General features: G+C 42.9%; 1 protein-coding gene across 1 annotated transcript; it reads left to right on the top strand.

The window, feature by feature from the left end:
- The first annotated feature begins 7,208 nt into the window (after positions 1 to 7,208).
- Positions 7,209 to 8,132, top strand: LOC127207473 (olfactory receptor 1G1-like). The gene has a single exon (XM_051166897.1). It carries the CDS (start codon positions 7,290 to 7,292, stop codon positions 8,130 to 8,132), a length of 843 nt encoding a protein of 280 aa, XP_051022854.1. The 5' UTR covers positions 7,209 to 7,289.
- The last annotated feature ends 5,846 nt before the right edge of the window (positions 8,133 to 13,978 follow it).

Here is a 13,978-nt window from a genome sequence, read left to right as displayed (position 1 = left end):
CACTTCTAGGTCCTCCCAAATCACCTCATCATAGCTCCCTTCCAGTTTCATGTACTCATTTTAATGACGAGTCCAGTTGGTGATGCTGGTATGTGCATGGGTGTAGGGCCATCCACTGGAACACAGGCAGCCCTCCCAGGGCAGCATCCCTGAGGAAAATGGATACTCCTTCTCCCAGTAGCCACCAACTACCAATAGTTCCTCAGCAATAGGGGGCTTCGTAGGATCCTCCATCCATGTTGGAATTTTTACTGTCCTGACAATATTGTAAACATTAGAATAATCTTGCCTAACGAAGCCCTGCTACCTACACAGACTTTATATGCATCATATCTCTACCCTCTGTGGACACAGAGAACAAGTCGCTTTGGGTTTTTTCTATATACTAGAACTGTAGGTCTCTAAAAACTATTCTGCTATCCACTCCCAGGCCAAGTCTGTTCCACCCATTTATTATTACTTATTTTCTGGTGACTGATAGGATTTCCTCTCTTTTTTTCCATTTTATTATTTTATTCATATTACATCTCGATTGATAGCCCTTCCCCTGTTTCCTCCCATTCTTCCCTCCCTCCCACTTCCCCCCTTCTCCCCTCCCCTATGTCTGTGATTGAGGGAGACATCCTCCCCCTATATATGCTCTTAGAATATCAAGTCTCTTCTTGGTAACTTGCTATCCTTCCTCTGAGTGCCTCCACGCCTCCCCATCCAGGGGACGTGGTCAGAAAAGGGGCACCAGAGTTCATGTGAGAGTCAGATCTCACTCTCCACTCAACGGTGGAGAATATCATGATCGTCGGCTAGGTCTTGGTAGGGGTTCAAAGTTTAATGCCTATATTCTCCTTGGCTGGTGCCTTAGTTTGAGGAGGACCCCAGGACCCAGATCTGCCTGTCATAAAGTTCTTCTTGTAGGTTTCCAGGACCCTGTGGGTCCTACTATTTCCTTATTCTTCCATGTTACTCTCGCCTAAAATCTCAATAGGATGTCCTCTCCTCTGACTCACTTTCTTGGTAAGTAAAGTTTTTCATGGTACGTATCCCTTGGACTAGTGTTTTGATATAAGTGAGTATATACCATTTGTCTCTTTTTGCTTCTGGGTGAACTCACTCATTATAACAATTTCTAGATCAATCCATTTGTCCACAAATTTCGGGAATTCCTTGTTTTTAATAGCTGAGTAGTATTCCATTGTGTAAATGTACCACAGTTTCTTAGCCCATTCTTCTACTGAGGGACAGTTAGGCTGTTTCCATGTATGGGATTTCCTCTTGAGAATTGACAGTCAGTTGGAAGTTATAGACTCCATAACAGGTTGGATGGGGAACAGTAGCCAGGGAGGGGTAACAAGAGGAGAGGGTAGGCGCCAGCATTTACTTAACAAGCCAGGGTTACATGATTATGACCGGAAGGAATGCCAATCAGGTCAGAGTCAGACAGGTCATAACAAGACTGAGGCTGAGACAAGTTTACTGAAAGAAATCAGTCTTTTTAAACACGTAATCAGAAACATAATATAATGGTGGCTTCCAGGAAGAATATAATGGTAGTTGCCAGGATAAAATGACATTTGCAAGCTGTACAGGGTTCTCAACAATAATGTCTAAGACTAGTGGTCCTGCCAAATTCTGCATGCTTCACTGACTTCTAGGGAACACAGAGATACACAGGTGGCCTGCATGTTCCACCACATGAGGGAGTGCCTCGGTTTCTCAGGAACTGAAAGGCACACAGTGCCCCAGGAGCCATGACTCTAATCTGAAAGACCTATGACACATGCCTCTCAAGGCAGCTAGACCAGCCCAACTCCATAATTCCCTGAGGGGGAGGACTCAAGTTTCCCAGACCTGGTTACTCTAAAGTGAAGATGTCATTGATAGTGATGGGAATCAAGAATCCAGGATCGAAAGGGACAGCAAGGAGGTTGGACATCAGCTCCATCTAGTTTCTAGCTACCATGCCGGGGACCGGGTTCCAGGAGACACTATACATGAAAAGCTCGTTATCTGATGCCTCTGTTTCTGAGGCACATTAGTCCACCCCTGAGTCTTTAGTCTGTTCTGTTAGGAAAGAACACGGATGCTTTCGTCAGTAGGAAGCAGCCCCAGCAGGGAAGGCAGACTTCTCACAGTGATGGAGAAAGGTGATGAGGATGGCCAAAAATTCCAGGGAAGATTTCAAGTCAGAAAGACTCTGATCTCCACCACCCCCTGCCCACTTCTCTCATGTGCACACACTCCACGCTCTTCCTTTATTGCCTCCTTGTTTCTATTCTGTTCTCACTTTTAGCCAGATACAACCTGGCGGTCTTGATCATCCAGAGGAAGCCTTGATTTCATATTCATGAACATGCTGATAGTCTGAAGCTGCTACTAATCATCCATATCCAAGTTCCTAGAAAAGTGAAGTGATAATGATTATTCTCCTAGTTAGGGTTTGTTTGCCTTGCTTCAATGAAACACCATGATTGAAAGCAAGCTGAGGAGGAAAGGGTTTGTTTGGCTTACACTCACATTGTAGTCCACCATTGAAGAAAATTGGAACAGGAACTCAAACAGGGCTGGAACCTGGAGACAGGAGCTGATGCAGAGGCCATGGAGGAGCTCTGCTTACTGTCTTGATCTTCATGGCTTGCTCAACATGATTTCTTATAGAATTCAGGACCACCGTAACAGAAATGTGACTGGAAGGGATGGGGAGATTGCACCATCAAAATGTGCTTGCTACACATGCATGAAGATCTGAGTTTGGTCCCTCAGAAGCCCTGTTTAAAAAATAAACCTGAGCCTGGCATGGTGGCTCACACCTTTAATCCCAGCACTTGGGAGGCAAAGGCAGGCAAATCGCTGTGAGTTGGAGGCTAGCGCTGTCTGTAAATCAAATCTAGGACACAGAGAAACACTGTTTCGAAAAAACAAAAACAAACAAACAAAAACCCAAGGGGCTGGAGAGATGGCTCAGCAGTTAAGAGCACTGTCTGCTCTTCCAGAGGTCCTGAGTTTAATTCCTGGCAACCACGTGGTGGCTCACAATCATCTGTAATGTGATCTAATGCCTTCTTCTGTCACGCAGGTATGCTTGCAGATAGAGCACTCATACACAATACATAAATAAAATCATTTTTTTTTAACCTGAGTGCAAGAACACATAATCTCAATGCTGCGGAAGCAGTGAAAGGCAGATCTCCGAGGCTTGCTGGACAGCCAGACTACCTAAAGCAGCAAGCAAGCTCCGGGTTCAGCGAGAGAATCTATCTCAGGAAAACAAGGTAGAGAGAAACTGAGGAAAACAGTTGAGTTGAACTTTGGTACACACACACACACTCATACACACGCATACTCATATACACACACATGCACACACGCATACACACACATGCATTCACATGCACACACGCATACACACACATGCACACACGCATACACACATGCATTCACATGCACACACGCATATGCACACACACATACACACACATGCACACACGCATACACACACATGCATTCACATGCACACACGCATACACACACATGCACACACACATACACACACATGCACACACGCATACACACACATGCATTCACATGCACACATGCTCATAGACACATACATACACACACACACACACACACACACACACAAATGCAAGTAGAAATTCCTATCTGTTTAGAAGCTGGAAACTCAGTAGGAAAAAAATCTAGGAATAAAAGAAACTAACATAATGATTATTCATCAGAAAGTATTTTCAATGGAATAAATACCAATTTAACTTACAAATGGTAGATATTTTTTAAATAGACCTGTAAAATTATGAGCTAACCTTCCATCTTAAGACTTCATAGGAAAATGAATAAATTAATCCAATAAGATAAAGGAAGAAACAAAACACATGAGAACAAAACATGAGGAAACAGAGTAGAACGTGACAGAAAAGACCAGGAAAGAGAGCAGCCAGGCATCAGGGCTCATGCCTGGAGTTCCATAGGAGTTTCTTGAAGAAAAGGAAGGATGGGACATGATTGGAGAGAGGTACACTGTTTCATGACAATTTAGCATCCATCCCCTCACAGTGCAGTTTAAATAGTACATGGTTCAATATGTTAGGATGCCAGTGTGAACTCAACAAACCATGTACTACATAAACTGAATCGTAAGGAAGTGGGCATTGAATGATCATTTTATAGACTCTTTTGTATGTTTTGTACGTACGAACTCAAGCCCAGGACTTTGAAACATGCTCGATACATTCTGTTACTGAGCCTCACCCTCAGTATCCATAATCTATGTTTGCAAAAATAAATAAATAAATAAGGACAGGCACAGAACTCATTCCTAATACAGAGGCTACCTACACATTAATTAGTATTATCTCTGATACCCAGCATCATAGAAAGCAAGAGAGTGATCTCTTTTGTATACCTTCTGCAGGTATTTGTGACTCCTAACCAATTTTATTTTTCACTTGTAATGTTTTGGAGCATGCATACTTCCTGCATGAGGACTTGGCTCTGATTAGAATCATGGTCTTCATAACAAGGAAGTCAGCTGAGCACAAGAAATGATGAGGAGGAGGATGTCAACCTGAAGCTCAGGAGAAAAGCAAGCACAAAAACCCTGTGCGTTCCAGCCCTGGTCACTTTGAACAGAGTTAATAGCAGCATGGATGGGACTCATGGGACTGCAAGCCAGAGGAGGCAGCTGGTCACTGGAAGATTGCCCTATCTTGTCTAACTGGCATATCTGGGATTGGACCTCAGGAGACATTGCATATTAAAATTATTCGCTCCTCTTGGCTCTTAGACCTGAGGGGTCATTACAGACCTGAGACTTCAGTCTGCACTGCATCTATAAACAAGGCAGACAGTGTGACTACAGTCATGTTTTCTTGGGGTGACAATGAGCTGGTGAGTTCAGCTACCTGTGTGGTAAAGGCGCGATGTAAGACTAGCGGGATCTCCAGGTAAGACTGGGGCACAGAGACGAAGAAGGGGGCACAGAATCTCCCTACAATTCATGGGACATGTCTTCACACACACAATAGACTATTTCTTCCTTTTGGCAACCACTTTCCAGATCTTCTGATCACTACATGAGGGGCCTAGCACAATATGACACTCCGAGGACCACCTCAGTCTTCAATTTTATTTTATATTAGTCAGAATATTTGGTGTTCATGAGGTGCTTCTCGGTCAAGCATTTAACTGGCAAATAATTGAGCACTGTCCTATTCATTGCTGGTGTATAATAATACTATTTGGACAGTGATAATTAAGTTACTTAAAAGTTGATGCATGCTTTCCATGTTCCAAAAGTGGATGCTTTTCCATAGATTGTTCTGATATTCTCGACTGCTCAAAGATGAAGGGGCCAAAAATTCTCACTTAATATTGACACCTCACAACCTATAAACCCGACCTTCAGACAGTAAAATAATAATAATAGTAACAATAGTAATTATTATTATTATTATTATTATTATTATTATTATTATTATTATTATTATTCTGAGTATTTTATGTGCTAGATTTATCCCAAATAATTTAAAGTAATTATCAAACTTAATTATCAGAACATTATATACTCTCATATTATTATCCCACTTAGGCAGATTTGTAAAACAAACTCAGAGACATTAAATGACATTCTCAATACCTGTACACAGAGGAAAGAGTAGAGAAATCCTGTCACACTGCAAGAGACTAAACACACACGACATTAGCACCAACTGTCATTGAATGTTCTCTTCATTTGTCCCTCTCCATGGCTGAGAAAAAAATGCTGAAATTTCTCCCTTGGGTTATACACCATGACTCCTGAAGGCACTTCAGATGACCCCAGCATTTGGGCTTCTCAAAAAACTTCTCAGGTAAGATTTTTGTGTACATTTTGTGAGCCAGAAAGGAGAAATTTGAAGTGGGTAAACAGCTCCCCAAACTTAAGAGGCATGTGAGGACCAGAACCGGGACGCACATTCGCTGCCACCTCCCTTCACGTCGTGTCCCAGCATTGTGAGGCAATGACCTACACACAGGGAGGGAGACCCAGCTTTCTACAGGTGCTGTCTTAGCAATGACAGTACACTATGGAGAAGTCCCACCTCCAAATGAAGAAAGAGTGATTCAGAGAGTAAAATAGCCAGCAAGGTCAGCCTGAGAATACGGGGCTCAGAGAGGGCTGCTTTCTGGTCTCAAGAGGGTCCTTATGCTAGAGTGAAATTAAGATGAAGTGAAAATGATGCACCTTAACCGTAATGTGCTTTTCAGGTTCACACTCCAGTGGTGATCAGAGGCAAAGGGGCTAAGTATGTATGTCTAAGTCTCTGTGAAGAAGTCTTTCTCTTTCTGTCTTCCTTAAAATGCATACAGAAAAAAAGATGGAGAGAGAGATAGAGGGAGGGAGGGAGAACAAAAGAAAACTTTTTGTGCTGTCTACTAAACTTTAGAAATAAACTGCATTAAATGAAGTGTCACCCAAGGGACTGAGGTTGGAACTGTAATATTAGGGGGGTTTGGTGGGATGGGTTTTTTTTCTTTTTTGAGACAAGGTTTTTATGTGTAGTCTTGGCTGTCCTGGACTTGCCTTTGTAGACCAGGCTGGCCTTGAACACATAGAGGTCTGCCTGCCTCTGCCTCCCTGAGTGCTGGGATTAAAGGCGTGCGCCACCACACCCGGCTGAAACTGTAATCTTATAGGTCTTTACAAAGGAGCCAAGATTGAAGAGGCATGAATTCCGGTTTAGGGGCTGGAGTAGTGGCTCAGCAGATAAGAGCACTGGTTGCTCTTGCAAAGGACCCAGTTCAGTTCCCAGGACTCACAGAGCAGCTCTCGTCTATCTGTGACTCCAGTTCCAGGGCATCCAGTGCCCCTTTCCGGCCTCTGTGGGCACTAAGCATACATGTGGTATGCAGGCAGAACACTCATACAGAGAGAGAGACTATGTGAGGGGAAAAAGTTCCAGTTTAGTCTCATTCAACAGTCTTTGGGGAGAACTCAGCACAGTACAGCGATGGGGAAGCCAAACAGCATCTCTTTGCAGTGTTTCATCATGACCATACATATTTGCAAATGGAAAGGTACAAGCACCGGCCATTGTCAGTGGCCTCTGTAAGGAACAAGAAACTAAGTCTTTTGGATCTGTGACCCCTTTAAAAACCCAGTATTTAACTATAACTCTTTGCTAATTTATCTGCCTTAGAAGGAAACTAGAAATCAAACTGTCCTGTCCGACTTCCTACTTCTGGGATTCTCTGAGCACCCACAGCACCAGCCTGTCCTGTTCACCCTCTTCTTGGGAATGTACCTGGTCACCCTGTTGGGGAATCTGTCCATCATCCTGGCCATCATGTCTGATCAGCATCTCCATACACCCATGTACTTCTTCCTAGCCAACCTGTCCTTCATCGATACCTGTTTCACCTGCACTATTGTCCCCAAAGTGCTGACCAACATCCAAACCCAGCATCACACCATCTCCCACACTGGGTGCCTTCTGCAGATGTATTTCTTCATGACACTGGCAATGCTGGATGACTTCCTGTTGGCTGTGATGGCCTACGACCGCTATGTGGCCATCTGCCTTCCTCTACACTACACCACTACCATGTGTCCCCAAAGATGTCTGTTTCTGGTGGCCACATCCTGGCTCTGCTCCAACCTCCTGGCCTTTTCACTTACACTCCAGATGGCTCAAGTCTCCTTCTGTGCCTCCCATTCCATTCCACACTTCTTCTGCGATCTTCTCCCACTCCTCAAGCTTGCCTGCTCAGACACCCGTACCTTCCAGCTCATGGTGTTTGCTGAAGCCGCGCTCTCGGGCGTGGTCCCTCTCACCTGTGTCCTGGTCTCCTATGCGCACATCATGCACACCATCCTCAGGATCCGCTCCGCTGGGGGGAAGCACAAAGTCTTCTCCACCTGCGGCTCACACCTGACAGTGGTCACTCTGTTCTACGGAACTGTCTTTCTGGTGTACTTCCAACCATCATCCTCCTACTCTGCAGACACTGGGATAGTGGCATCCATTGTTTATACAATGGTCACCCCCATGCTCAACCCTTTTATCTACAGCTTGAGGAACAAGGATATGAAGGGAGCTTTGTGGAAACTGTTTGTCTTGGGGAAGCACTGTAATCTGTAAATACTTCAGATACTTCTGAGTCAAAGGCCAGGTCTTTCATTGCAATTTTTGAAGAACTCATATACAATGCAAAAATGGATGGCTCAGCACCTCAAACATGTTTAACCAGTGGAGAAGGCCTGGCATGGGAGGACTGGAGTAAGACTAATGAATCAAGAATAGAGTTATGGCCTAGAGAGGAGGATCTGGGAATCCCTATAGGACTTCAAGACAGAAATAACAGAAGGCAAATGCTAACAGACAAGGAAGACATTATTCAGGGTTCTTTAATGCCTTCAGTAATTATGCCATTTGGACCTGAGCTCACTGGATGTCAGGAAGATTTTTCTGGGGCTGAGTTAAAAGGAAGAACATGTGTGATCTGTGTTTGCTAATTGGCTTTACCAAAAAGAAACATTTTAATGGTTTTGCAACCATTGCCCATGAAACTTGGGACTCTGACTACCTCAGTGCCTAAAAGGTACTTGCCATCAGGCCAGGAAGTCACATCTTAAATAGATGACTGCTGTGTCCTCTGGAGAGGCTTTGCTGGGATGTTTGAGTTCTTTTAAAAAGGAGCCAGAAAATGATTTATAAACACAAGTTTGGGGTTTTGATCTTTGTTGTTTCAGTTTTCTGAAACAAGATCTTTCTTGATAGCTGGGGTTGCCTGTCACTTACTATGTAGCTGAGTGAATAAAAGTGGCTACCAGAGGCTCATACATTTGAATACTTTGCCACTAAGATTAAAAAGATTAGAAAGTGTGTTGAAGAAAGTGTGTCTGGGGTTTGAGCTGTCCAAAGCCCATGCCTAGCCCAATCTCTGTCCTCTGTCCTCTGTCCTCTGTCCTCTCTCTTCTCTCTTCTCTCTTCTCTCTCTCTCTCTCTCTCTCTCTCTCCCCTCTCCTCCACCTCCTCTTCTTCTTCCTCTTGTTCTTCTCTCTCTCTCTCTCTCTCTCTCTCTCTTCTCTCTCCTCTCTCTCTCTCTCTCTCTTCTCTCTCTCTCTCTCTCTCTCTCTCTCTCTCTCTCTCTCTCTCTCTCTCTCTCTCTCCTCTCTCGTCTCTCGTCCTCTCTCGTCTCTCTCTCTCTGCCCGTGAATCAGGATGTAACTATCAGCTACTGTTCCAGCATCATGCCACCACAATCCCCACCATGATGATAATGAACTAAGCCTCTAAACTGTAAGCAAGCTCCTCATTAAATGCTTTCCTTTATAAGAGTTGTGGTGGTCATGGTGTCTCTTCACAATGAGAAAACAGTAACTGTGACAAAAATCTTACTAAAGTAACTGCTGTAAGGATTGACGTCAGAGACCTGAAGTCAGGGGTAAAGTTTTGCTAAACTTGATATGTTTTGATAAGTAGTAACCACTGTCTAAAATATTCAAACCGGAGGGTTGTGACAACCAAAATCATAATGCCTGACAGTGTGTAGGATTGAAGGCCATTGGTATCTCAGTCTATAGCTAAGAGGTCACTTGACAAGAAGAAACATGGGCAGAAGGTAAAAGGATCCAAGTGCTCTAAGCCTCTGTGGCCATTTCCGAGAATGACTTTGGAAGTAGTTCATTCACAGAATTGGATGAAAAACATTTTTATTGAGAATGAGAGAGAAAGAATTATAGAAATGGTAATGAAGTACCAGTAGAGGAGAAGCCTGCTCCCAAATTGCCAGGACCACATCGAAGGCTTTGACAGCCTGGACCACAACGAAGGCTTCGACAGCCTGGACCACATCAAAGTGTCTAGGAAAGTATTCATCCCTCACTCCTCCGTCCTAAGATGACTACTGTTCATGTTGTTAGCCTTCTGGGGTTTTTTTTCCTGACTGTTTTTTATTTGCTTTGATGAGGTAAATGTTGTAGAAATAATTTCCCATGTGCTTTCCCACTTGATGTGTAACTAGACTGGTCTTCTACCCTCACTACATCTGATGTTGGATCTAGCAAATACTAAGAAGATATTACAGAATGTAACTAATGTTTTCTTGAAAAAAACACTTTAAGAAAGTAATCTTTTTTTGGAAGGAAAGGAAAGAATCATGGAAAAAGTAAAAAGGTATAGTCACTATATGACAGTGAATGATAAAACGACCATTGGGTAACACACAAGACTGGTTATAGGCCTCCTTTTCTTCCACTAAAGCCATCTGGGTTCTGGAAGATGGAAGCTCACATAGGCATAGTCACAGGTGGGTGGAAAATACCTTTCACTGGAGCTTGGAGTGAGGCAGAAGTAGCAGTCCCTCTTATATAAGTCAGAGAGTATGAATTATTGAATTGCATCTCAGTTAAAAGTATGTTAAAATATGATACCCTCTCTGCCTTTGTTTTCTTCGTGTTCCCACATGATTCTTTATCTTTTCGCTTTGTGAATAGTTGCGTCTAAAGGTGTCAGTCTCATATTGTCATATCAGAATGTCTCCCTCCATGTGACTTCTTATGTTAATGGTAGAATGAAAACATTCAGTGCATGTGGAGTTCTTTAAAAAGTCATCATTTTCCAATTTTTCTCATGGTGCATTATTTTTCAGTGACATAGCATGCACGAAAGCAGACCACATAGGAAGGAAATGCAGTCTCTATCATGGGACACATTCATAGACCCACTTGAGTATGTCTTCACTTAAGCTGAGATTACCAGAAAAGGCCAGTACAGTTATGTTATGGTGGCAACCTCAGAGCCACCCAAGGCTAGATGTGAACTTCACAGACATATGGAAGTACAAAAGACCTTGGCTGGAGATAGTAAGTCTTTCTAGACCAGAATTCACACTCACTTTTGCTATATTGTTCTGCTTTCCACTTAAACTCCTCAAATTTGAAATGGCTAAATTGTGTCTCGCTTTTATGCATCTTACTAACCCTTGACCACTTTTTATCCATTTTTTGATGCTCTATCTTCCCATTCCATCAACACAGGTTCAATAGAATGGCATCACTTCCCCCTCCTTTTCCTCCCTCTACCCCTCCCAACCACCCTCCCTAAAGCCCCCCATGTTCCCCCACTGTCAAGTTAATAGCCTCTTTTTGATTATTAGTGTTACATACACATATGTGGGTAATTGTACAATTATTTTTTTATTTATCCTGCTGGATCTGTTTTTGTTGTTTGTGTGTGTACAGTTTCATGGCTGACCACTTCGTATTCGACAACCAACAAGTGGCTCATCTCTGGTAGAGACTAATTCTCATTCTCCTTTTAGTAATCGTTAGCTGACTATAGTTCTTTGTCTAGGGGTGAGACCCTGAGAAAACTTCCCCCTTTCACATTAACATTTCTGTTGGTATTGGCATTGTTCTTGCCTTGTTAATGTAGCCATTTGTAGGAGAGACTGTTTCTCAGCAGACTTTTTGGTATTCTGACTCTTGAAATCTTGCTGCTCCCTCATTTGCCATGTTCCCTGAGCCACAGAGGCAGGAGCTGTGATGTACCCTAAATGTATTCGTTAGGGTTGAACTACTCATGATCTATTGATCTCCACATTGTGTCAAGGTGTAGGGTTTTTTTTTTGTAGTAGTCTTAATTTGCTGTAAAGAGAGTCTTTGTTGATAATGGGTAACAGCTGTACTTACCTACGTACTTACCTATGGGTATAAAGATATGACTTGGAATGCAGTAAGGAATTATGCTGATCTAACAAAGTAACTGTAGTAGACTCTTTTCTAAGATCCATGACCTCACTAGCCCTAGGAAGCTAGGTTCCATTACCAGACGTGAGTTTCCTTCTGTTGGGTCAGCTTTAAGTCAATTAGACAGCTGTTTGTTGCCACTGACATCTGAGTGCCACTTACTGCCTCTTTATGCATATTTTGCCATGCTGATAGTTGCAGTGATTCATAGGAGTTGCACCTAAGGATGACTGTTAATTGCTTCCTTCCCTCAGCAGTTTGCAATGTATTTTCTGGAACCATAAAAGACTGACTGTGGGAAAAAGGCTTTTGGGTCAGATACAGCCTGAATGATCCAAGTCCTGTACCCTAAGTATGCCATGCTGTTTTCAGCCCTTCAAAGAAGCTACCAAGGGCTATATCAACAATTTATATTATTTTGGAGTCACTTGGATGACCCTGAACAATGATTCTGAAGATGATCCTCTCTGCTGGGGAAAAAGCATAAAGTCTTCCCTACCTGTGGATCTCACCTGACAGTGGATGCCCTCTTTTGTGAAACCCTCTTCCTGGTATATTTTCAGCCACATCCTCCTACTCTACAGATTTAGAGATGATGGCATCTGTGGTATATATGATGGTCACTCCTATGCTAAATCCTCTGTCTATAGGCTAAGGAACAAATGCATGAATGAGGCTTTGTGGAGGCTACTTAACTGGGGAGAACATTTAACCCAAGAGTGGGGACCACAAAAATGTTAACAGGCAAAAAATGCTCAAGGAGTAAGACTATTATGGTCACAGAGTAATATAACAAAATATTTCCAAGGACAAGAATTGTTGGCAAGATTACTCTGGTATGTGGACCTGGGTGAAGTCCACCAAGGACTTCAGAACTTAGTTGCACCTTGGATTAAAAGAAATGCATCTGTATGCATTGACCAAAATACGATGACTCTAGCACCAATGAGAGTGCGTGCTCAGTCTGTAAGACCAAGAATAGTGTAGAAAAACAACCTAGGTATAGAAAGACAAGATGCCCTGGAATTAAAACTAAGATTTTTGACAGATGAATTGGTTTCTTCATGACAATACTTTGTTATTCTCAGAGAAAAACTACATGAACACTTGTGCAATTAATGTCATGCCACAAGCAAGTACCATGAATCATATAATGTCTTAAAAATTGTACCAAAGACAATCATGTCTTTCAATGTGTTTAGGTTTTTTCAATTGTGATACAATACAGTTCTTTATATATGGACCACTGTGTCTAGAATGTCCAACTCAAAATAAATTTAAAGATGTTCATATCCCTGTCTATTCTATTTGCTTTCTGAGTAAGACTAAAGCATCCTCCCTTGGGTCCTCCTTGTTACTCAGCTTCTTTGGGTCTGTGAAGTGTAGTATGTTTATCCTGTACTATATGGCTAAAATCTGCTTATGCATGAGGGTATACACCTAGGAGTATATAGCTGGATCTTGAGAAAGTGCCGGAATGATTTCCAAAGTGATTGTACAAGTTTGCACTCCAACTAAGAACGGAGGTATGTTCCTCTTTCTCCACATCCTCACCAGCCTGTGCTGTCATTTAAGTTTTTTATCTTAGTCATTCTGACAGGTGTAACGTGGAGTCATTTTGATTTGCATTTCCATGATGACTAAGGACATTGAGCATTTCTTTAAGTGCTTCTCGGCCATTCTAGATTCCTCTGTTGACACCCTCTAACTAGACAGAACTCTTAGTGGAGGGAGGAAGGGAAACACCAACCCACCCACAGAAATTTGACCCAAAATTTGCCCTGCCTACAAGATGTTCAGGGATAATAAAGATAGAGGCAAGACTGAATAAATGCCCAACCAACGTCTGGCCCACCTGAGACCCATCCCATGGAAGAAATCCAACCCCTGACACTGTTAATGATATTCTGCTATGCTCGCAGACAGGAGCCTAGCATAGCTGTCCTTTGAGAGGCTACACCCAGCATCAGATCTAAATAGATAAAAAGACTCATAGCCATAGATTGGGTGAAGCATAGGGAGTCTTGTGGAAAAGTAGGGGGGGAAGGCTAGAAGAACCTGGAGGGGGAGGGAGCTCCATAAGAAGACCAACAGAGCCAACTAACGAAGATCCAGAGGGGCTTAAGGAGATTGAAGCACCAACCAAGGACCATGAATAGACTGGACCTAGGCCCCCTACACAGATATAGCAGATGGGCAACTCAGGCTTCATGTGGGACCCCTAGTAAGGGGAGA

The sequence above is a fragment of the Acomys russatus genome, chromosome 24, assembly GCF_903995435.1.
Source record: "Acomys russatus chromosome 24, mAcoRus1.1, whole genome shotgun sequence".
Classification (NCBI taxonomy): domain Eukaryota; kingdom Metazoa; phylum Chordata; class Mammalia; order Rodentia; family Muridae; genus Acomys; species Acomys russatus.
This window is presented reverse-complemented; position numbering and strand designations above follow the sequence as displayed.